This window comes from Xiphophorus hellerii, chromosome 7, assembly GCF_003331165.1.
Source record: "Xiphophorus hellerii strain 12219 chromosome 7, Xiphophorus_hellerii-4.1, whole genome shotgun sequence".
Taxonomy (NCBI): domain Eukaryota; kingdom Metazoa; phylum Chordata; class Actinopteri; order Cyprinodontiformes; family Poeciliidae; genus Xiphophorus; species Xiphophorus hellerii.
In genome coordinates, this window is record NC_045678.1 from 165,221 (window position 1) to 189,091 (window position 23,871).

At 39.8% G+C, this 23,871-nt stretch overlaps 1 protein-coding gene across 1 annotated transcript in view; it reads left to right on the forward strand.

Annotated features, from left to right (window-relative positions):
• The first annotated feature begins 361 nt into the window (after nt 1–361).
• The window catches only part of ubxn4 (UBX domain protein 4), a 40,822-nt gene continuing 17,312 nt past the window's right edge, over nt 362–23,871 (forward strand). Inside the window, exons 1-7 of the mRNA XM_032568066.1 lie at nt 362–545; nt 2,195–2,297; nt 4,238–4,266; nt 4,371–4,489; nt 11,066–11,219; nt 15,826–15,946; nt 22,563–22,617. Coding sequence (XP_032423957.1) covers nt 464–545; nt 2,195–2,297; nt 4,238–4,266; nt 4,371–4,489; nt 11,066–11,219; nt 15,826–15,946; nt 22,563–22,617 — 663 coding nt within the window. The 5' untranslated portion in view covers nt 362–463. The remainder of the gene's footprint in view (nt 546–2,194; nt 2,298–4,237; nt 4,267–4,370; nt 4,490–11,065; nt 11,220–15,825; nt 15,947–22,562; nt 22,618–23,871) is intronic.

Consider the following 23,871-nt stretch of genomic DNA (forward strand, 5'->3'; position numbering starts at 1 on the left):
GAGTTGTAGGAATTATCTGATTCAGAAAAACAAGTTAATTAGAAACCTTAGTAATATGAGAATGAAATTTGATATTGTTGATTTACTGCAAAAGGACTCGGGAAGCAGAAGATATCAGGCTATATTTGATTTTCTGAAACAGAGTAAGTTGTATAATAGGATATAATTTATTTTTTTTGTCATGTGGTCCACACTCCTTACCAGTTGGTGACGGTAATGCTGACATAACGTTTCTTGCCAACCGCCAATACATTTCCAGAAGAAGAAGAAGAAGAAGAAGCAGCAGCAGCAGCACACTCCGTACCAGTAAGTGGCGGTAATGCTACTAACAGTTTGTTGCCAACCGCCAGTAAAACCAACAAGAAGAAGCAGCAGCAGAAGAAGACGACACTATTACTGCTACTATTATTGCTGATGTCACAGCAAATTGAACACGTAGACACTAGAAACTAAATATTCAGCGATGCTTTGGTTTGACGGATCCATTCCTGAGGCCATAAACTCTGCTAAACAACGCAGTTTGGTCTTTGTCGTTGTCATTGCAGGTAACTGTGATAAAATAATTCTAAACGGACGTTGTTGTTAGAGCCTTCCGGTATTAGCAAGCGACCTCTCGGTGTTTGATAAACTCGTTCCAACGTTTCGCTGTTGTTTGTTCGAACTGGTTCGTTTTAATGCTGTTTCTAGTTTGCCTCGGAAATCAATTAGACACGAGGATGACGTCAAATCCAACTTAAACTTATTAAAGCAGCAGGTGAACCAGCTGGCTTTGCTTGTTTTGATTTTACTCGGAAACATGGCTACCATCCAACACCAAGGCAAGCCGCCAACCACAAATTTCTTAAGAACTATGGCTTTCAAACACCGTAGAAGACTTTCCCTTACGGAAGGTGTACAGTCCTTTAAGTGTGAGCAATTTAATGCAACATCTCATAAAATTAAGTATTATGAAAAAGTTCAACATATTTTGTCACTCATTCAGAGAGTGAAACAGATGGAGTGAGATATTTCAATCCTTTATTTTTTTTAATGTTGAGATAACGAAAACACAAAACTTGGCCGAAGCTTTTAGTGTGGTGTTCTACTTCCATTGTGTGACTGAGACATTTGGAATTGCTGTGGTTCTTAAACTGACAGACTTCATAGAGAGGAACCCAGTGGGGTCTTTTCCCAGCTCTGTACTTGAGTTTTGGTGTTACGACCAGAATTTTTTCCCACATTTTTGTCGCATGCTTGTATTAAAGCTGTTTAGGGACGACCATTGTAATATGCTGTTTATACAATTGTTTTACAAAAATAATGCTTTAAATCTGTTTTTGCATTTTACTGGAATCTTTTGTGATAGGCGACCATAGGGTAGAGCTTAATTTTGAAGATGAAGAAAAATTAGATGCATGGTTGTATGTTTAGATTTGTTGACCATTAGTCTTTTGCAAAAAAACCTCCAAACTTTTTTGCATTTTTCTATTGGCTCTGATCAAGCTAAGCAGCAATTCTGTTCTGCAAAAGTGAATTAATTTTAGTTTAATAGAATTCTTTTAAACTTTATTAATCCAGCTGCCTCAACAAAGTGAAACATGAGTCCATATGACTAACAGTTCTAGTTTGAATTCAGTTAAACAGGAAGATGATTCCAAACACATCAGAAAATCTACAACACAATGTGATAAAACAATACCCCAGTCAGATCTCTTAAAACTGAAGAGTTGCATCTCAAAAAAAGAGAGCCGGTCGAAGTCTAGCCACATACACGTGATAGAACTATTAAAGTAATACAGGAAAGGACTTTCCAAGGTCGCTGCAGCTTGTTTTATGTAATAAATACAGACAGTATGGAATGTACCTTCTAGATTTAGGGTTGAATTCAAGTAATTTTCAGATCTAGTAAAGGCCAGATGACTTACTATAACTGGATATGTAGAACAGTAACATTCTTTTTTCCCCTCAACTGTAGTTACTAGGGAGCAAACTGTTTGGTTGTTACTTATATAAAACACAGTTGTATCTATTTGAGGAGGACAACAAGTCTGTGTCTTCATGATGTAGAGTATTGTTTACATGTAAAGATATTAGATGTCTGATTTAAATTATTCTTTTTAATCAATTTAGTAAACTTATTTTTCAGCTAACCCTTCTGTGAGATGTTTACAGGTTCTGTGTTAAATCCATCCTGCCTGTGATTTTACTCTGTCAGGGGAAGATGAACAATCTAAGCAGCTGATGTCCAGTTGGGAAGACGACAGCGTCTCGGAGGCTGCCCAGAACTGCGTTGTGGCCATCAGGGTTGATGCCAAGAGGTACAGATTAGTTTTCTGCTGTGTGTACAGCTTCAGTTAGTTTCTTAAAACAGCTATGTAAAAATTAAAAATTGATTATCACAGCAAATGTCTGACCTATAAAAGCACTTTGAACACTGCAATATGATATAATTGTTTATGGGTCACAAACGACAGCTCAGTCAACATAAATGACTTGGGCTCAGCCATATTTGGGAGGAATTCTTGTGTGAATTATTCAGCTACTCTGATAGCCCAAAGTTAGACTCCTGGGGCCTCATGCATAAAGCGTGCGTGCGCACAAAAAATGTGCTGCGTTGTATTTTACGCACAAGCCGGCATGTATAAAAATTAACTTTGTATCAAAGTCTGCGTAAATCATTTAGCTGCCGTGAAAATGTGCGGCAGGACGGCAAACTTTTTCAGTGAACAATATCAAACTACAAAGCTAAATCTGAAATCTGACTCCATTCAGTTATTTAGACCAAGAAGTTTCAAACCCAATGTTTTTTCATGATTTTAATATTTTATTGTTTATACGTAAACAATGAAACTGAACTGCATTTATCCTCAGGCAATAATATAACACGCACACAAAATAAAGAAAATAAAAATAGAAGGATGTGAAAACCTCACTCAAATGTAAATAGTACTTTTCCTCAGTTTTTGTCTCAAAGATTGGTCTGTGCGCATGAAATACATCTATGGGGTAATTTCATTCTGACTGAAAAAGACAATAGGATTGGATCAGCAGATTAACTCCAGATAGGTTTGATTATTTTTAAAGTGATCAAGGTGTGTATGCAATCACACGTATTCAAGTAGCTGTGCAAAGGTATGCCGCGTAAATGTGGGGCGCTTTGGCTCTGATGGAGAACATCGCCAATGGAAGGATTCAGAGCGAGCGATTGATCATATTGATCTGCTGGGAAATGTTAATGATGGTTTATTAGCGTTACATTGCTCAGACTGATCATCCTGGAGCTCTGAACAAAACTTAAAGAGCCGTGAGGTACCGATACCGGTCCAGCTGCAGTCATCCTTCAGTCGAGCCGCCTGCTTTGTGAATGCTCCTTTCTAAACAGAAAGCATCTCTATTCTATAAATGTATAACTTAGGCACATGATTCCACTATTTAGAATAAACGTCCACATTCTCACTCAAATGACTCTGATGCGCTGTCTGCCCGGCTGAAAATGCTACTGTTCAAACAGGCACGATTTCTATCTTTCTTTATTTTTTTATTTGGATTTTTTTTTCTTTAAAATGTATTATTTTTGTTTTTGTGAGGTGGTCTTATGTGTCCTGAAAGCACCTTTTAAATAAAATATATAGTTATTATTATAATAAATATTTATACTGCTACAAACAAGGACGTTGCCATGGTTATTGCTTCACGTGGTGTCTGACATCCGGGTATTTATACTAATTTACATAATGTATTTATGGGTGGCGACAGACGAACCAGCAGCTGCGCTCAATTTCCCACAAACTAGGATGTACAAAGGAAAGGTGCGTGCGCACAGCTTTATACATCCGAATTTTTTTGTGCGCCGCACTTTTCTAAATTTTTCCATACGCCAAGTTTTAGTGTGAAAACTGCGTACTCTTTTATGCATGAGGCCCCTGGTCTTTTTGGGTTCAAACATCTAGTAGGTGGGTAATTTTCCAGTTTGCAAGTGCAGCAGTGGAACTGGAGACAACAGGTTTAGAACATGCAAGATCTTCACATTCATTTACTTTTCGATGACCATTGCGAGTTCACTTTTCACTCCATTTATTGTATTTTGCAAAATAATTACCTCAGTTGGCCATGTTCATAAAACATTGGCTTTGAGCTGAACTTGGTGTGTTGTATAAGCTTTTTATTTTATCTCTATAGATGTTACTAAACAGTCCATACAAATTCAAAATGCTTTAATGTATATTTTATTCCTCATGGTATCACTTTCTCTTCCCAGTGACACTTGTGTCCAGTTTTCCCAGATCTGTATCCTTTGTTGCTGTATATGTGTTTTACATATATTGTAACTATATTTATATCTAAGTACAAGACTTTGTTAAAGCTTGTGTTCCTTCATTAGCCTGTTATAGATCCCGTAGTATGCATACCCTCTAGCTTCTTCATTGGGGTGACTGGAATTCCTCTGGAGGTCATTGCTGGAAGCGTGTCTCCTGATGAACTGATGAAGAGAATCAACAAAGTAAAAAAGGTAAATTCTCCCTGTAGCACTGGTATCTTTTCAACACATTATATTAAAAAGATGGCTTGATGAAAATAAACAAATAGGTTAACTAAAACCAAATGTAGAGTATTTGGTAGCTGGAGGTTCGACACAAAGCTTAAAACAAAAAGGAATAATGGCTACTAAGTTGATGCAGCAGGTCTTGATGCTCAATTCCGACTTTTGTTTGTTTTTTGCTGAAATTCTCCTTTTTTTGTCTGGTCATTGATACTATTAATTAAACGTGACTGTAATCATATTTTTATGTGAATAATTTACGACTCCAAAGCAAGCAGCATGCGCAGACCAACAGCGTAGATGTCAGACAGCATCCATCCATATTCTTCTGTTTTTCCAGAGTTGGGTCGCAGGGATAGCAGACTAAGTAGGGACTTCTACTTAGTCAAGTAGGACTACTTAACTAAGTAGTCCTACTTGGTCAAGTAGTCCCTAGTAGTAGACTAGGGACTACTTAGTCCCTAGTCCCTAAGATTATGGGCCCTCTCCCATAATCGTTGGGAGAGGGCCCAGACTTCCCTCTCCCAACCACTTTGGCTAGCTCCTCCAAGGGAATCCCAAGGTGTTCCCAGGCAAGCTGAGAAACATAGTCCCTCTAGCATGTCCTGGGACGTGTCTGGAACACCTCACCAGGGAGGCGTCCTAACCAAATTTCAAACCACCTGCGCTAGCTTCTCTTTACCTAAGGAGCAGCGGCTCTACTCTGAGTCGCTCCCGGATGACTGAGCTTCTCATTCTATCTCTAATGGAGAGCCCAGACTTAAGAAAACTCATATCAACCTATTGTACCTGTGAGCTCGTTCTTTTGGTCATGACCTAAAGCTCATGACCATAGATGAGGGTAGGAATGTAGATTGACCGGTTAATCAAGAGCTTCACTTTTTGAGTCAGCTGTCTCTTCACCCCGACGGACTGATACTGCAGACGCTGCGCCAATCCGTCTGTCCATCTCCCGCTCTATTTTTCCCTCATTAGTGAACAAGATCCTGTCTCCTTGAGAGGAACACTCTTCTAGTCTGGATTTATACCTGGTGAGAGGTGCAAGGCAGGAGTGGCATGCTTAAACTCCTCCACTTGGGAGAGATCATCCTCCCTGACCCGAAGAAGGCACTCTACCCTTTTCCGACTCAAGACTATGGCCTTGGATTTGGAGGCACTGCTCCTCATCTTGGCTGTGTCACATGGCGAACCACTCCAGCAAATGCTGTAGATCACGACCTGATGAAGCCAATAGGACCACATCATCTGCAAAAAGCAGATTGTTTTGATTGTTGCTGCCGCGACAGGCACTAACAACCTTGCAACCACAGCTTCGATAAGCCGCCTCAACAATACAGGCGTGAAACATGGTCCACTCAGACTCGATGTCCCCCACCTCTCTCAGAATGTGGGAGTTAAAGCTCCTTCTCACGGGAGACTCTGCCAGATGTTCCCAGCAGACCCTCATAATACATTTAGGTCTGCCAGGTCTGACCAGCATTCTCTCCCCCACCATCATAGCCAACCAGTGACGTGTGGTCAGGGGAGACCCTGACCGCATCATGGGAAAATAACATATAATAATAAAATAATTTATATTGCTATTTTCAATGTACAATAAAGTACCTATTTTTCATTTAGCTTAACCAATTTTGATTATTTTTTCTTCAAAATCGCTGAATTTTCGCATTTTCCCATTCAAATGCTCGGTGAGGCAGCAGCGAGCTGAGCCTCACCTGGGATCGATCAACGTCTTGCTAACTTCACTGGCTGCCATTCTATGAGAGCATGTTCCTCCTGTCTGTACGTCGCCAATAAAATGGCTAAAAAACATTTAATGTATGAACTGATTTTCCATAATTTAGCTTATTTATATAATGTACAGTGTTTTTTGTCACAAACTGTGTGTAAAGTGTTTCGTGTGCTGAGGAGCGATCAGAAACGGCAGAGGTGAGGCAGGCAGTTTTCTTGCCTCATGGCAGGGGGCGCTCATGATCCCAGACATTGTGACTCCACAACTGCAGAGTAAGAGACAGTAACAGCGAACTGGCCATACAGTAAAGTCAAGTGCAGCGATATATTTATAGTTTTCTCCTCTTATCTCAGCAATCACTTATTAATAATCGCAAAATAAACATTAAGCCTAAAACCATACTACTGCAACAGAATGTTCTGCTCTTCGTGTGGGAAATATCAGAGTGGTTTTTTTTGTGGCACTGTCAGTTGCTATGGCAACAAGTCTGCGCATAGCTGCGCTGATACAGAGAGCGAGAAAGAAGTGGTTTCGAGTTGTACTTTAACGGTTTTCCCTTTGCTGCACAGCACGAAATTAGTAATATCTACATGTCCAAGTTTGATTGAGTTAACAGAATTATTCTACGGCGGCAGCGCGGCTATGGATTACATGTAAAAGAATAGTCTTTTTGCCCTCCAGCGTCCGCATGCACAAAATTTCCTTGCGTAAACAATAACATGCAGGGGTCTATATTTGTAAATCTGATTATGATTACGTGTCCCTCACCAGCTATGAATCTCACCGCACGTCACTGGAGCCAACTCACCACCAGGTAGTGGTTAGTGGACAGCTCTGCGCCCCTCTTCACCTGAGTGTCCAAGACCTGTGGCCGCAGATCAGTGAACCTTTCATATAGAGATAAATGATATCAGTGAAATCTTGCAGCCTAGGGTGTCCTGGTGCCAAGAGCAGATACGGACATCCTTGAACATGGTCTTTGTTATGGACAATCCATTACGAGCACAAGTTCAACAACAGAACACCACTCATGTTCTGTTGTTGGGGATCAGGGAAACCCCAGGGGATCTGAACCCCCTGATTTGAACCCAAGATCGGGGGGTACCTCCCAACCACACCCTTCCAGGTCTCACTGTCATTTCCCACGTGAGCATTGAAGTTCCCCAGCAGAGCAAGGGAGTCTCCAGTACCCCGTCCAAAGACTCCAAAAAGGGTGGGTAATCTGAAATGTTACTTGCCGCATAAGCACAAAGCACCCATCCCCCCACTCGTAGGCTATTTGGCGCATAAGCACAAGCAACACTTAGAACCTGTCTGGGGTAAACCACAACATTCAGGCACCCAGATGGGGGACAAAAAGTATGCCCACTCCTGCCTAGCACCTCTCACCAGGTACAAATCCAGAGTAGAAGAGTGTTCCTCTCAAGGAGACTGGTTCCAGAACCAGAGCCATGCGTTGAGATGAGATCTACAGTATTTCTAGCCGGAACCTCTCAACCTCACACACCAGCTCAGGCTCCTTCCTCACCAAAGAGATAACATTCCATGTCCCGAGAGCCAGCTTCGGTAAGATCAAATCGCTAAGCCCCCCCCACCACTCATCTCACACTGCACCCATGGAGGGCTGCCACCTTATTTCTGGTACAGAAGTATTAATGGATGCTTCTGTTGAGGAATCAGCTTTAAATTACTTATTTATCGTTATTCAGAGCCGACAGGATTGTTACAAGATCATAGCATGAAGGAAGATGATAAAAAGAAAGCACAACTAATAGCGATGATGTTTTGACTGCAGCTTCAGTAGAGAAGTCTGGATGTGTCGTCAAAACCAGGAGAATGGGATTAGAATGTGATGGGGTTCACTGATAGACTACTTTCATAATGTAATAATTTTAAATTTCAGCCATTATTTACATTTGGCTCTTTCTCCGGTAAGGAATGTCTAATGTCAATAACTTATCAGTCAGATAAGATGCAACATAACCATTGTCGTGGGAAACATTACTTTAACAAGAGTCTGGATGAGAAGATTTAAGAAATTTATGAAAACATTGCGAGGTCAGAACAGAAATACAGAGTCAAAGGAGTCTGTCAAGTATGCAAGTGGATTTGGCTTTCTTTTATAGGTTCTGGTCAAAGAAGAGAGACTTGATTGGACTATACGTGTGAATCCTTGATGTCACATATATTTCGTCCAATCACTCTACGTGATTGGACGAATTCATAAGGATTCTGTGGAGCCCAATACAGATGGTTTTGCCAATTGTCTATTGTTAAGGAAATGTGATTCTTCTTTGATCAAGAACCTCTCCCTGCTGTTATATGATACTGTAGAGGTCTATGTGAAAGCTGCTTGACCAATCTCATAAGACTATGCAGATAACCTAAAGCAGAAGAGGGATCAGGAGCAGATCATAAAATTTTACATTACACCATTTAGACTGTGAACGTTTTGAAAACAATCTGATTTAGTACCACACAAGGAAGTGGAACAGATCAGACTTTTGGGGGTTCGAAAACATCAAATTTGGGTTGTTCAGATTGTCATGAAAAAGTCAATTACAGGTTGCATATGGGCTAGCTAAAAAAAGTCTGATTTGGGTTGCATTTTCCTCGTAGCCTCAGACAGTACAGAGACATACAGTACATGGTGGTGCAAAGAAGTTTGAATTTTTTGATAAAAAATTTAAAGAAATAAAATAGAAAATAATTTCATATAGAGATAAATGATATTGGTAAAGATGATCTACTAATGCTATAGGATGCCCTGAAGGCAGTAATACGAGGGAAGATGATTTCTTGGACATCATTTACATATATATATAAAAATTCCCTTCTCACCCACCGCGGGTGGTTCTTATCCTCTGAGCTCGGGTCCTCTACCAGAGGCCTGGGAGCTTGAGGGTCCTGCGCAGTATCTTGGCTGTGCCAAGGACTGCACATTTCTGGACTGAGATGTCTGATGTTGTTCCTGGGATCTGTTGTAGCCATTGGTCCAGTTTGGGGGTGACTGCCCCGAGGGCCCCGATGACCACAGGCACCACTGTGGTCTTCACCTTCCAGGCCCTCTCCAGTTCCTCCCTGAGGCCCTGGTATTTCTCTAGTTTCTCGTGCTCCTTTTTCCTGATGTTGCAGTCGCTTGGTATTGCTGACTGGATAGCTCAATAGATAAGGCATCAGTATATCACCCGAGAGGGCGGGGTTCGAATCCAGTCTGGGTCCTTAGGCAAGACCCTTCAAGCTACTGCCTACCTCATACCATGAGAGATACTAAGATATATATATATATATAAAACTAGAACAAAATCACAAAGATGCAATAAGCACCTAAAATGTGCCGATGCTGGCTTCTTTGCTTGGGGACCATCCTATTGACATTCCTCAATGACTGAGGTGCAGTGCCGTTTTTGATGGGGGCGACATGGAAAACCGCCCGATGCGGCATCTTGAGGGGAGCCACCCCCCACCCCCTTCCATCAATTGAAAGTGAACAATGCCTAATGCAAACCTCCTAAGTCCCCCTCACCATTTTTTTAATATAAAAGCTCTTCCAGTTCCAGCCTTAAATGTTCTTTTGATATTAATTTATTGACCTCTGAGAGGGTATATTTGCATTGTTATGCAATTAGTTAACAATGGTCTCAAAATGACAATATGTTAGTTATTCGCCAGGCAAAATTTGGCCTATATATAATTAAAAAAGTGGTGAAAGGAATGGAAGAACCATATAAGTGAGGAAGAGTGGCTTAAAATCTGTAAAACACAATGCACATCCACCTGCTTCCATGTTTGGAGAGAATTCAATTTAAAAAATAGTTAGATGTTTCATAACCCAAATAGTAGGAAGCGTATGGGATCCAATCCACAATCGTGGTGGACATTCTGTGGTCAGATGGCTGGAGGTCACATGCACATATTCTAGTCATGTCAAAAAATAACTGCATACTGGGATAACATGTTTCTTACTTTAAAAAAAGAATAGGATGTGGAGTACCCAGATCATGTAGGACACTCTATTTGGGGTGTGTTGCACATGGCATAATTTAAAAAGGTGATGAATACCTTGTATAACTCAAAACGCCATCACAAGATTATGGTACAAAGAGGACCCACCAACTGTGCAGCAGTGGCAGAGCATTGTGGAGGAGATTTCTGTGATGTAAAAACTCACATATAGAGTGAGAGTGCAAGAGGACCAATTTATTGAAAAATTGAAAGAATGGAATGATTTTGCAAACAAGGATGACACCACTCCCAAAACCAGATAATATAGACATTGATAATGAACAATTGTGTATGAATATAAATATGTTGTCTCTCCACTGTAACTGTTCAAAGAAAAGTTCAGCATAAAAAAAAAAGTAAATGAAAACTTTTCTGTTTTTATATTGGTTTATTGATAGATTGGTCTCTAATTTCCTATCTGAAACAAACTTCTTAGTAAATTAAAGCAATTTAAACTGTAATCCTCGGTGGATGTGTACCTTAGGCTTTCAAATGTAGATTCAATAAACCAGACACTAACAAGATTTAGCCAGGTCTAAGTTTTGTAGACTTTGTTGAGCCACAAACCTTCTAAACCTAATTATCTGCTTTAGCAGATGGAAATCGATGAAAATGACTAACATAGGACAGAACGCCAGACAATAAAACATTTACAGTATTTAATACAGTATGCATTTTATTTAACTTGGGAAACACGAATATGAAAACTAAAAATATGAACAACTTTTTTGCTCTATTCTCTATCCCTATTTTCCTTTAAGGAAGCTGAATCTATAAAATGTTGTATGCATTTTCCTGTTTTCTTATAGATGCACTGTCAAGGAATAGAAGATACTGCTGCAACAGATGCACAGGATTCTTTAGAGACCAGACCACCTGATAGCACAGCTATGGATCCTAGCTCAGTTCCAGCACTGGAAATGATCAGTGATGAACCTGGAGAGGCACCAGCTGCAACAAAAGGTGTGAATGATTGCTCACTCATTCAGTGATTGTCTAAGAAGTTCCTTTTTCAGAGTTTCTGCTCCAAAGATGTCAACTTATGTTTTTACTAAACTTAAAAGGGATTGAGGGGGGAAATTAGGTCATCCAACGGTTTTGTTTTCAGCACATGTCTGTAACCTACCGGCCTGATTGGATTCATAAGAATTTAAGGACAGATACAGCTGGGTGTCATCAGTATAACAGTGGAAATTCATCACGTGCTGATAAACTTCCCAACTGGAAGCATAAACTCTATACAGTAAATAATTTGTCCCAAGCCTGTGGTACTCTACAAGTAACACCGGAGTGTGAAGAAGATTTATCATTTACCTGAACAAACTGGAATTTGACAGATAGATTTAAGGGGGCCTACTGCTATTCTCTTGATGTCTATCCTGGAGAGTGTAGAGGCAGAGAATCCACGTTGCTTGAGTTCCAGTGTGACGTCTCCACTCAGTGATGCCATGTTGTCTGCTGCTTGTGGTCCACTGGGTCTTCTAAAGTCCAACGTCAGAGAAACCATGTCCCAAAAATAGGTTGAATTTTATTGTGAATATGGCTTGTAAGTCGAGGTGTTTCTTGTAATGTAGAGGAAATGGCGTCCTCTGTGGAGCGGTATGCAAACTGGAGCAGATCAAAAGAGGAGGGAGTTTTGAGATAGTTGTTAAGTGATGAAATTGTGGGTTTTTTGGGTATTGGCATGATAGTGGCAACCTAGAAGCTGGTTTGAACAACAGCATAGCTCAGCAAGGTGTCCGTGAGGATGTGGGCCAGCTGGTTAGCACAGTTCCTGAGAACCAGTCCTGCTATGTTGTCAAGAAGCTTGCCGTAGCTAGGACCCCACCTACCAGACACTACACCAGACTTATAAGACAGGATTGGCTTTGTCAGTCTGGTGAGCCATGAAGTGTTTGGTGTATCATGGAGATAAACATCTTTATAAGGGTTAGGGTTATATATATTAATTAATTGACTAATTAATTAATTAATAGTTATCTAATTTATATAATTAATTTATAAATTATAATTTATAATTTATTTTTATTATTTTCTCCTCTCTCAGAGCCGGAGGAGCCTTTCGGTTTTCTCCCCCTCCTTTTTGCTCCAGGACAGCTGCTCAACCTGCTCCTTCAGGGAAGCTGGAGATCTGATGACTTTTACTTTGTAGCCCCTTTTGGCCAGGTCCTCGGTGGCTTCCTCTATGGTGTCGTAGGTTTTGGACCCTTCTTTGTGTCTCGCTTGCAGCCTCACAGGGAAGAGTGTCTGAAAAGGAACGCCGTTCTGTTTCATAACCCTCCGAACCTTGGTGAACTCTCAGCGCTTTCTGAGGATGGCTGGTAAATATGGTAGTCATGGTCCAGATTTATTTGTTTTTCACACCAGACAAATCCCTTATGCTGCCAAGCCTTGCGAAGTAACTACTCTTTACATTTGAAGCTCAGAATTCTCACAACGATTGACAGCGGTGGCGTGCCCTCTGGTGGCTGCGGTCCCAGCGCCCGATGGTCTCGTTCAATCTGCATGTCTGGCCTGCTGTCTTCCAGACCGGGCCCTTCTTTCAGTTTCAACAAATGTAACCATGGATTCAGAGTCCTTTTCAGCCCTCTCTGGAACACAATAGATCCTGACATTCTCTCTCCTAGATCGGCTCTCCGGGTCCACCAGCTTATCCTCCAGTTACACTAAAGTTACACTCATGTGTAACTTTAGCAGTTCTGCTACCACTTCCTGGGTTCGCTCCTTCGTCTTCTCCGTCTGCTCCTCTACTTCGTTAATCCTTACATTCGCCATTCGTATTTCCTCTTTACTAGTTGAAAGTTGTTCCTTGGATTCCTGACGGAACCCTCTCAGTTCTTCTAAAAACACTTCCAGGCTAGCCATTCTGTCCTTAGATGACATTAGCTTAAAGCTACAATATGTTAGCTGTACCCGTTTGTGAAACTTTAAGTCCTCCCTCTTAATTATTATATTGTCGTTTGGGCTTCGTTACTGTCTTACCCACAATAACTGGTTTTTGTTAGACAATCCCAATCAGCTGAATGGGAGTAATTCAGTCATTTCTCCGGTTGTCTCGGGAGCCTCTCTACTGAGTTGCCATCTTTACTCTGTTCCTGCCAGAAGTGGAGAAGAGGTAAAGTTTAGGCAAAAGTTGGTTTGAGATACTTGGGGGTCACACTGACTGACTTGTCACAGTTATATGACACCAATTTATAGCAAGCTTTTATCTCAGATTAAAAAAAGATTTGGAGGGATTGCAAATTGTCCCCCTATTTCTAGTGGGCAACATGGTAACTATCAGGATGAAAGGTGCTGATCAAACAAAACATGAAAGTTATTGATTGGTTTTTTTCATCTTCGTCTTGTATACTGAAACCATTGAAGTCATCTTCTTCAGTGTTGGAGTTGAACAGCCTCAGAACAGCTTTGTCACATACCTTTTCTGTCTCTGTGTCAGTGTTGCTGTCCGTGTCGCTGTCATCCCGGGGTAAAGCTGGCTTTGAAGCTGTGGTGCCCTCTTCACGCAGCAGTCCAGCCTTTCGGTGACGGTGGATTCATTCACTCTACTCCACGTTGTTAGGCTCCAATAACAAACCTCAGAAAATGTCGCTCTTTGCATGCTGCCAGTTTTTGTGAAGGATTTATCGGTGATAGTAAACCAAGCCTCCCATTCACCCTTGAGTGCTGCTATAAATGCTTGATTCACACTGACGTCTAGGGGTTGCAAATACTTTGTTGTACCTCCAGGAATAACAGCAGGAATTGAGTTAGTTCTCTTGATGACTGCTTTCACCGAATTGGTGGCGTGGGCCCTCATACTATCCAAACAATCAGCACTTTTTTCTGGTGAAAAAATCCTCCTGGGTGCTTTCTGTAGCACTCCATTAACCAGTCCTTCATTAGATTTTGTAGCATCCATCCTTTCTGGTTGACTTTAACCACAGTGTCCTTCGGGAGTTGGTTTCCGGCATAGTTTTGCGCTTAAAAATTATCATTGGGGGAGCTTTTTTCCAGAGGTGGTGCAGCCCAGGACACAGGTGAAATGTGAGGATTTTGACCATGTTAAATCAGGAGCTTATTAGCTTATAATGACAATCACTTGTGTCAACTGCACGTAAGCTAGAGTAGATTATTTGCTTGCCAGATAATCTATCTGACAAGCATAGATTGCCAGATAGATTATGATGATCCTCATAATCATGATCCTCTAAATGATGTTAGAGGATCATTTGCACTAATATACAGTACAAATGATCCTCATTTGTATATTAGTGCAAGTTTAACTTTTACAATTTATTAGATTTATTCTACATGTATGTTAAACAATAAATGACTCAACCTTTTCTTTTCACTCCACACTAAAACATGCAAGAGAAAAGTTCTTTCAGAAATCATAAACAAAAACATTGACATTCTAACTCAAGCAAATGCTCGAGTTTTATTTGCAACAGTAGACAGGATCACAAACCCCCTTGAGACTGTGACTAAATGAATTTGCCAACTTCTTTACAGAAAAACTTCCAAAAAATTAGAGGGTTAATCTGCACATACACACTAAATCCAATATCAATACTATGCCCACACAGCAGAAATGCTGAGAAATCCTCAGGCTTTAAAAACAGCAGGATTAAACCACTGATTAAAAAGAACAATCTGGACAAATCACTGATGCAGAATTACAGGACAAACTCTAAAGTGCCATTCATTGTTATTGAAAAATCGGTTTTAATAGTTAAATAGCTTCCTAACGATAACCAACTGCTTTAATGTCTATCAGTCTAGTTTCCATAGTACTGAGACAGCCTTTATCAAAGTGTTCAGTGACATCCATCTAAATACAGACTGTGGAAGAACCACAGTCCTGGTTTTGTTGGACCTCAGTGCAGCTTTTGACACTGTTGATCATGACATATTACTGAATCGACTGGTGAGTTGTGTATGACTCTCCGGTCCAATCCCCAACTGATTCAAATCTTACATAAAGTACAGAGATTTCTTTGTTTCAATAAGTAACTTCTCATCGAAGCGGACAGAAGTCACATGTAGTGTACCCCAAGATTTAATCCTAGGACCCCTCTTATTTTATATCTATATGCTCCCACTAGCTCAGGTTATAACAAGACATAAGATTAGTTACCGCAGCAACGCACATAGTTCTACACAACGATGTCACCAGGTGACTCTGAACCTATCCAATCACTGAACAGATGCTTAGAACAGATACTGTAGATGTTCTAAGCGTCTCCAGCTGAACAGAAACAAAACTGAAGTTATTATCTTTAGACCTAAACAGGAATAATCTGGTCTACTCCTTTAAATCAAGGCTAAACCCACTTGTTTCGAGTTGCTTTTTAATATCATTAATGGAACATTAACCAGCATATTTGATGTACATTGATTATTTTGATGATGGCCCTCACCAAAATTTTATGTTTGTTACTGGTTTATGAATTGTTGACTGTAAGGTGTTTTTTTATGAATTCATATTTTAGTGCTTTTCTGATGTAAAGCATTTTGAACTGCTTTGATGCTGAAATGTGCTATACAAATAAATTTGATTGATCAATTGTGGTCTTTTTCAATATAGAACCCCTTTCGAGTTCAGCAGATGGAGATGGTGTTTCCAGTGCAAAGCCCTCTGTGGAGAATTCCTCTTTATGTCAGGCTACCTGTTCTGAGAATGAAAACCTGAATGCAAAAGTAGAAAGGTAAGAGCAACTTGGATTTGTATTCATTTCTGCATAGTGCAGGCAGGGAGTATCTAACAAACTTTTATTGCAATATTGTAAGATGTTTACAAATGTGAATCCCTTCCCCAATTTGCCAAAATGGTGTTTACTATGCATACGTTAAATCCAGGATAATTGACTTAAAAACTGAAATATTCTCAACAACTTAACCGCAGTTGAAAACTCTTGTTTTTGCTTAGATGCTGAGCTAAATAACTTAGCGCTACAGTTAATTATTGTAAATATAGGGGAGGCGCGATTTGACAGCACTGTTGGCACTAAGGTTATCAAACTTCTAGGAAAGATGGTGAGTTCTGTAAAATATGATCTCACAAGTTGGTAATCATACTTGATGTACACACCTTTCACTGTAACTAGAAAAAACAAATGGAAAAATGCAAAAGAATTTTTGGATCAACTCAAAGATGTTCCAGAAAATCCTATTTGTGCATCTCAGCTGTATGTTTGTCCTGCTGAGTCTCATCTCTTCATCCACTTGGTAGATGGCAGCAAAATGTTTTATTAATATGTTGTTATACATACAGCCAATTCTGTATGCTGAAAAAAAAGGCTCATACTATGAAGTTCCCACCTCCAGACTTTACTGTTGCTATGGTGTTTTGCGGTTAAACCTAATAAATGTAGCATTGTACTCTTGTTCTTAAACAATGTAGTGTTTATGGGGCAATGATGGTTGGAGTTCAGTGGGTTCCTGGTTTGATTCCCGCTCCACCTGCTCTGTCGTTGTGTCCTTGGGCAAGACACTTCACCCGCATTGCCTGCTAGGGGGGTCAGAGGGCTGCATGGCAGCCTCACTTCTGTCAGACTGCTGTGGCTACTATCCAGTAGCTTGCTACCATCAGTGTGTGTGTGAATGGGTTAATGACTGTAGCTTGAAGCACTTTGAAGTCTTCTGGACTTGATAAAGCGCTATTCAAGTACAAAGCCATTTACCATGTCAACCATAGCGTTTTAGTGCTTTGTTTTCTTTGAAACACCTATACTTGTTGAACAATTTGAAGCTCTTCACAAGGGGTCATCATCCTAAAGTAGTGTTTTTCAAACATTTCAGGGCGCGGACCACTTAACCCATTTAATGAACAGTCGCGGACCACCTAACCTGAGAGCCCCTGCGATAACGCATCTTAATATATGATGCAACCTGAAACAAAAATATTAGTCTCTTAACTCATGTATTGTTGTTTTCTTTGTTCATCCTAATGAGAAGAGTGGTAAATTTGCCTGTTCACGACAAAGACATGAACACGTCCAGTTGGGCATTTTGAGTTATCAGATTCTGAAAGTGTGGAGTCTAAGCTTTCCAATGATGCCAAACACAGAAATAAAAAAATAAGTTTTTCTTTTTTACCAAGTGTCATGTGCATTAATAACATTTAGGGCTATTTGTAATTTAGAAGCACGATTAAAGAAAAATAGACTTCAGTTGCTCTAACAGAAACAAAAAAACTTTTTCTGCACCATTAAATCTAAGAATAATTAATCAATTTCTATGGGTTTGTATTTATTTATTGTATTTATTTAATTTCATTTAATACGTTTAACTAAATAAAAACAATAATAGCTGTTGACCAGAAAGCAGAACTTCATTAATTACCAAGCAAAGTCACAAAAAACAAAGAACAGTGCTGACTAACTGGAGCAATTCCTACTGCTAACCGTTCAAAGGAATCCAATCGCTAGTGAACGACACATCAACACTCAGCAGCTATAACTTAGCTTCCTCTGATCATATAATGTTCCTGGAGTTGTTTTCTTTCCACCGGTATCTGAAGTAAACCGGTTTTAAGCCAGTTTTTCATTATTTTTAAACACAATCCTTTGGTAAGCTAACTGTAGTGTCACACTTTGAGCTCACGTCACGGCAAATAAACTGTGGTTCATATGCAGCACCTCCTGGACCACAAGTGGTCCAGGACAGCAGTTTGAGAAAGACTGTCCTAGAGACAAGGGCAGCTTGTGGAGTTCTGTGCAGAACTTTTTTGTGTGTGTAAGAGATATTTTGTCATTGGTTGGAAATTTCAAGTGGGCCTGAGCTAAATATACTAGGGATGCACTAATTGCAGTTTTCTGGCTGAGCACCGAGTACCAATCTTTAAAATCGAACCTGCCAAAATCGAACCAATTCCTATTTTGGCCAACACCAATTTCTTTGAATAAAATGTTGCTAAATAAAGCAAGAAAGTAGTTGGATTTTAGCAGTAGGGTGAATATTGTAAACTGCAAACATGCAGACATGACCTGTTGGGTGAATCTGTCAGTCAAATCTCTCTCACAGCTGAGAAATAGAGGAGAGTGGTGGATTTTTTGACCTTTGCTGTGGTAGATAAAATCAGGGGATTAGATCAGTTTTATATTGGCCGATCACACATCTCGCAAAATTAAGGAAATTGGCGCAGATAAATTGGCTGGCCAATAAATCAGTGTACCCCTAAAACATGCAAACCATGGACAGTTTAACAACAAAAACTGTAAAAGAGCACATTTCTCTGTTCTTAGGTACTTCATAGGCACTAAATCAGCTGATGGTAATAAGCACTAAGTGGCAGGATTGGTTTCTAAATTATTACACTAATGATTCAGCTGCTGTCATGAATTTTAATTCCGTTCTTTAACTTCCTTTACTTGTTCAATATTTTTTTTGCCCTTGTTATTCCATTTTATTTTTAGAACCTTAAGTTATGAACAACTTTGCCTCAGATTTGTTTTTATTATTTGCACTAGATAGGTTTTTTCCAACACCTGGAGAAAATTTCAAGTGAGCTGCACATTTCGAAATGTACCAGCTTGGCCTTTCAAAGGCAAATACTGTATGTCTGTTTTGCTGCAACATTTGTCAGTACTGTAACTAAAACTAAAAGTATTGTAAGCATGACTGTAAGTCGAAGGTAGCCAACATGGATAATAACAAAAATGAAAGCTTTCAATAGCTTTAAACAAAATTGGTCTTATTCTAGCAATTATTTTGGACAATGTACTAAAAGGCCATTGTATAACTGTAATGTCTTGCTGCTTCCATTAGGTGGTGGCAGAGAACTAGCTACAGAAAGAGGCAGAACTTTGGGTTACTCAGAATGTTTTGTCATTTAGCAATTTGTTCTTGTTGGGTTGCTTAACGTCTGGCAATATTTTCATTGTGTAATGTTTTAATTTAAAAACATTTAATTTTAAAGTGTTCTGGTTGTATAATTTATAAACTATTAAATGACATTTCCTTTACAATCCTCTTAAGGCTGCAGCTATCCCTGTTGCGTGATCACCTTCTTTCTATACATGTTTTGGTTCCACTAAATCAATGTGTTTGGCTGTACTCTGCTCTGTTCTCCACCTTTCCTGTCATGGCATCTCAGGCAGACCATGTGAAGGATATCTGGATATTTTAGCCAAATTGCTTTATTTACTTTATTAAATCAAGGTTTCATCAGGCATCAGAGTAGACGAGTTGCATTAGCAAAATACACCCAACCCCACATACTGGTCATCCTGTGAGCCAGGCAGCTGCACAAGGCCCTAGCTGCAGAACTGGCCAGTACTGAGGAGGAGCAGGGTCCCTACAGGGCCTAGTCCAATCCCTGCACCCATAGCTGATCAGAAAAATCTCTGAGATCCATAGACAATGTTGTAGCAAAACAGACATATTTGTCTTTGAAATACCGAGCCGGTTGTTTTTGATTTAAAAGGAATGAATGGGTACATTTTTAAAGGTGCAGCTCACTTAAAATTCTCTCCAGATGTTGGCAAGAACCTGTCTAGTGCAAATAATAAAAACAAATCTGAGGCAAAGTTGTTCATAATTAAGATCCCACCATTGCACAAGAGGGCACACACACAAACATCATCACAGCAGCTACTTATCACTTAGCAAACGGTTATGTTTGGTCATGTGTTGTGTTTCTCATTTGGTGTTTTGATCATGTGTTGTGAAGAATGAAGAATGATAGCGTTGCAGTTGTCTGAATTTGTTTTGAAATTATAGAGGAGCATTCAGGCACAGCAAAAAGGATGTGGACTTCATTCAAAGGCTGATTTTCCTCTTTTACACTTAGTATTTTTATACACACAGAATGACAGAGCGATTCTGTACATAGATATATTTTTCAACAGTGTCCTTTGATATCAAGGAGATGAGTTCTAAAGTATAGAAGCAAGTAGGCCTGTCACGATAGCAAATTTTGCTGAACGATTAATTGTCTCAAAATTATTGCGATAAACGATAATATTGTTTGAAGACCTTTTTACACTGATTTAATGAAAATGACGTAATAATGCATGCGATTTCTTGTCAAAGATAGATACAGTTTATTTTCAAAAGAACACTTAACACTGGAGCTGGTAAACAAAATAAAACAAGCAAAAACAAAAATAAAATGGATTCTCAGTCTCCATTAACAAAAAACACACTTGGAAAAAAAACTAAACAACATAAAGCCAAAGTGGAAATAAATACTGCATTCAACCAAAATAGTGCAGATTATGAAGTCTGTATATTATGTTGCCCTTCAGTAATAATTAGATTTAAATAGAGAAGATGGGCACATCGACTACCTGATGCAATAGTTCACACTACACGATTTTTTGCTCTTATTTTTCCCCTTAGACAATCTTAGAACGTTGGTGGTTCTAAGATTGTGTGGTGTGTTACTGTAGATCGTCATGGCCGCTCCGATCTAAATCAGGGGTTTTCCCCGACTGGGAGCTTTAACGACACCTGTTGAATGTGACAGGTAGCCAATCAGAAAGCGCGGATTCCCTCTGTGTTTTCTGAGGGGAAATTACGTCGGGGAATCCCAAACAGCTGACACGGCGCGACCCGAAGTCCAGCGGACATTGGAGATGATATGTGGAAACAACATTAATGTTTATTCAACATGCAAAGAATATAGAAATGACAAGAGGAGGAGTTGGAGCGAAATTGCTACCGCAGTTGATAAACCCGGTAACTTTTCAGCTGTTCTTCGTTAACGTGACCTAAATAGGTTCTAATGATTTTCATTCAGTCAGGACTTTACGCTGACACTAGCCACATGCATTGCAGGTAGATTGTAGTAAAGCATTGATTAATGCCTGGTTTTAAAATTAGTTCACTGGACTTGTAGCCATTATTTTGTGCCCATTGTTGGACACCACACGGCAGGTTCGAACCCGATCGAACCGTTATACCTAGGATTTCTGTCCTAATGTGTGATCTCAGGTTTTGAAAATGGGCCGAGAATCGGCTGGCAGCTCTAAGATCGTGTAGTGTGCGCTGGACATTACACTAAGGGAGGAGGGGGGGGGGGGGGGGGGCTCAGTGGAGAGCACCGGAGTTTAACCTTTTTTTCATTCAGTGTCATTAACAGAAAGAGAAAAGGTCGGAAGAGACGATAATGCCGATAATTAAAATGACGTGGATAGTTTTAATTTATCGTACAAGACAGGCCTAGAAGCAAGCATTTTGTCTGGCCATGTAGACATCTGGAGCTTTCAATTCAATTTCAATTTCAAAATTTCAAATTCCAAAATACTTTATTAATCTTAAGGAGAAATTAAATGTGTTGTAACTCAGTCATGGCACTGATGTCATCTCCATCACTGGGCTGTTTTTATTCAATAGAGAAAATCCATTATCCATCCAATTTATTTTGATAAGTTATGTTTGCAAACTTTTATGAGGATTTTCTACTTAATGCTAACAAAAACATATTTAATTTCTTAGAAGAGTTGAGTATTATGTCAAACCAACAAAACACATTTAATGCACAAATGTTGACTTGAAAATATTTTTCTTTCTGCTTAGAGGTTATTTTTTAAATGTTTTTTAAACCTGGATATGGACTTTCCCCAACAAAAGGGGTTTTCCCAGAAAACCTCAAAAGAGAGGCTCTGCCCGAACCATCCTAACCTTGTTCTCATCACATCAAGGTGCTGCGAGTGCTTGATTCATTCAGTCGGAAGTGTACTGACTGCATGCACATGGGTGGTCATATAGTTGGTGTTTTTTTACCAGTTACCCAATCAGCAGTAATTAGTCAACACCAGTCAGTCTGCCACTCAGTCAGTGGGTGAGCGGGTAAGTCAATCAGGCAGTCAAACAATGCAGGAACCAAATTAGGAGAAGCAGCAGGGGATTCTGTGAACCTGTATCATGTTTGCCTGTAATTTTGGAATAAACCAAAATGGAGCTGCATTTTTCATTTTTTTCTGGAACTGCATAAGCCAGAAACTCATACTCACAAAGTTACATTCACTTTTCGTTTTATCACCTTTAAAAATATTTTTGATTTTCATGGACAGGTAGTCACTACAAACATGCACAGCATTTCTGTGATGAAATCTTGATTGTTTATTTTCATGGAGACAGCCTTTTGGGTGCTGTGTACAGGTTGGAGGACCATGGAAGCAACCATGCTCTTTTATCTGTGACTTGTGGCCTACATTCAACTGTTTGACTTGATTATAGGCACACCTTTTAAACTTTTTTCCAACTTCAACCAAACTTTCAGGCAAGAGAAGGAAAGCGGTCTGTTTTTCACTTATAGGCATAATTCTAATTATATTTTATTTTTCTTCCCCCTCTTTTTCTTTTAATTTTGTACAGATTGACCAAGAAACTGGAAGAGAGACAAGAGCAAAGGAACAAAGAACAGAAAGAAGTAAGGAAATAAATTGACTAAACATAGTTTTACTTGAACTTCTCTGGATCCAGGAAATGTAATTACGATGGACCATTAAAGGGTGTCCCGATCAGAGGTCGCGTTAATGGAATATTTTCCGTATTTGACTGGTTATCTTTTAAAACAACGGGAAATTTTGAAGCCTGTCCTTCTTTTTGACGGGTTATAATTAATACCCTTGACTGGTGCACATGGGCAGACATTTTAGACTTTATGCAAAAAGTTCATCGCAGAGGCAACTAAAATCAATTAATAAAAAAATCATTTCTGAATATCATCTCATGGACACTGAACTAAATGCGTCTTTTTAACCAGGAGCTCATGTGTTGAAGAGTTATGGACTGGACGCTTTAGAGCGCAACTGGTTCAGAAGCGCATTCCAAACCTTTGGTTGAAATGGCGCGTTTAATTCCAGTCTCCATTACATACAGAGCAGAGAAAACTAAAGGGTTTTCAATGTTGTGTTCATCCATTTATAGTCTAAACAGAGGAGTTGGCAGTTTATCTTGAGAAAATAAAGGTGAGAGAAGAGGGTCTAAGCACCCTCTTCAGTGCTCAGACCATACGCCACACACTACATCAACTTGGTCTGCATGGCTGTCACTCCAGAAGGACATGTCTTCTGAAGTCTGCACACAAGAAAGCCCGCAAACAGTTTGCTGAAGACATGTCAATAAAGGACATGGATTTCTGGAATCAGGTCCTGTGGTCTGATGAGACCAAGATTAATTTGTTTGGTTCAGATATAATCAAATGAGACATCATTGGGGAAAGTTTTGAGGCACACTGATTAAAAGAGAGGGGAAACCAACCAAACCATTGTTGTGTCAAGGCATGAAGAACAGATCAACAATGCTGAGAGGAAAGGAGACATCTGAGAACATCAGGAAGAAAGTGGTGACAGCTTCTTCCTTCTGCAAGACCATCTCCAAAGGATTCTAGCTTCACCCATCCACTGTAAAACAAATCATTTACAAATGGAGGGTATTAGGCATCACCGCAACTCTGTCCAGAAATGGATGGCCATCAAAACTTACACAAATAAGCACCAGAAAAATTATAATGCAGGTAACGGTCAATCCGCGCATCACTTCCAGAGAGTTGTAGACCTCTGTGTCAGTGTCTACAATCAGGCGACATATCAATAGACATGGCATTCATGGGAGAGTTGCTAGAAAGAAGCCTCTGCTCTCAAGAAAGAATGAGAGCAGAGGCTTAAATTTAAACTTTGCC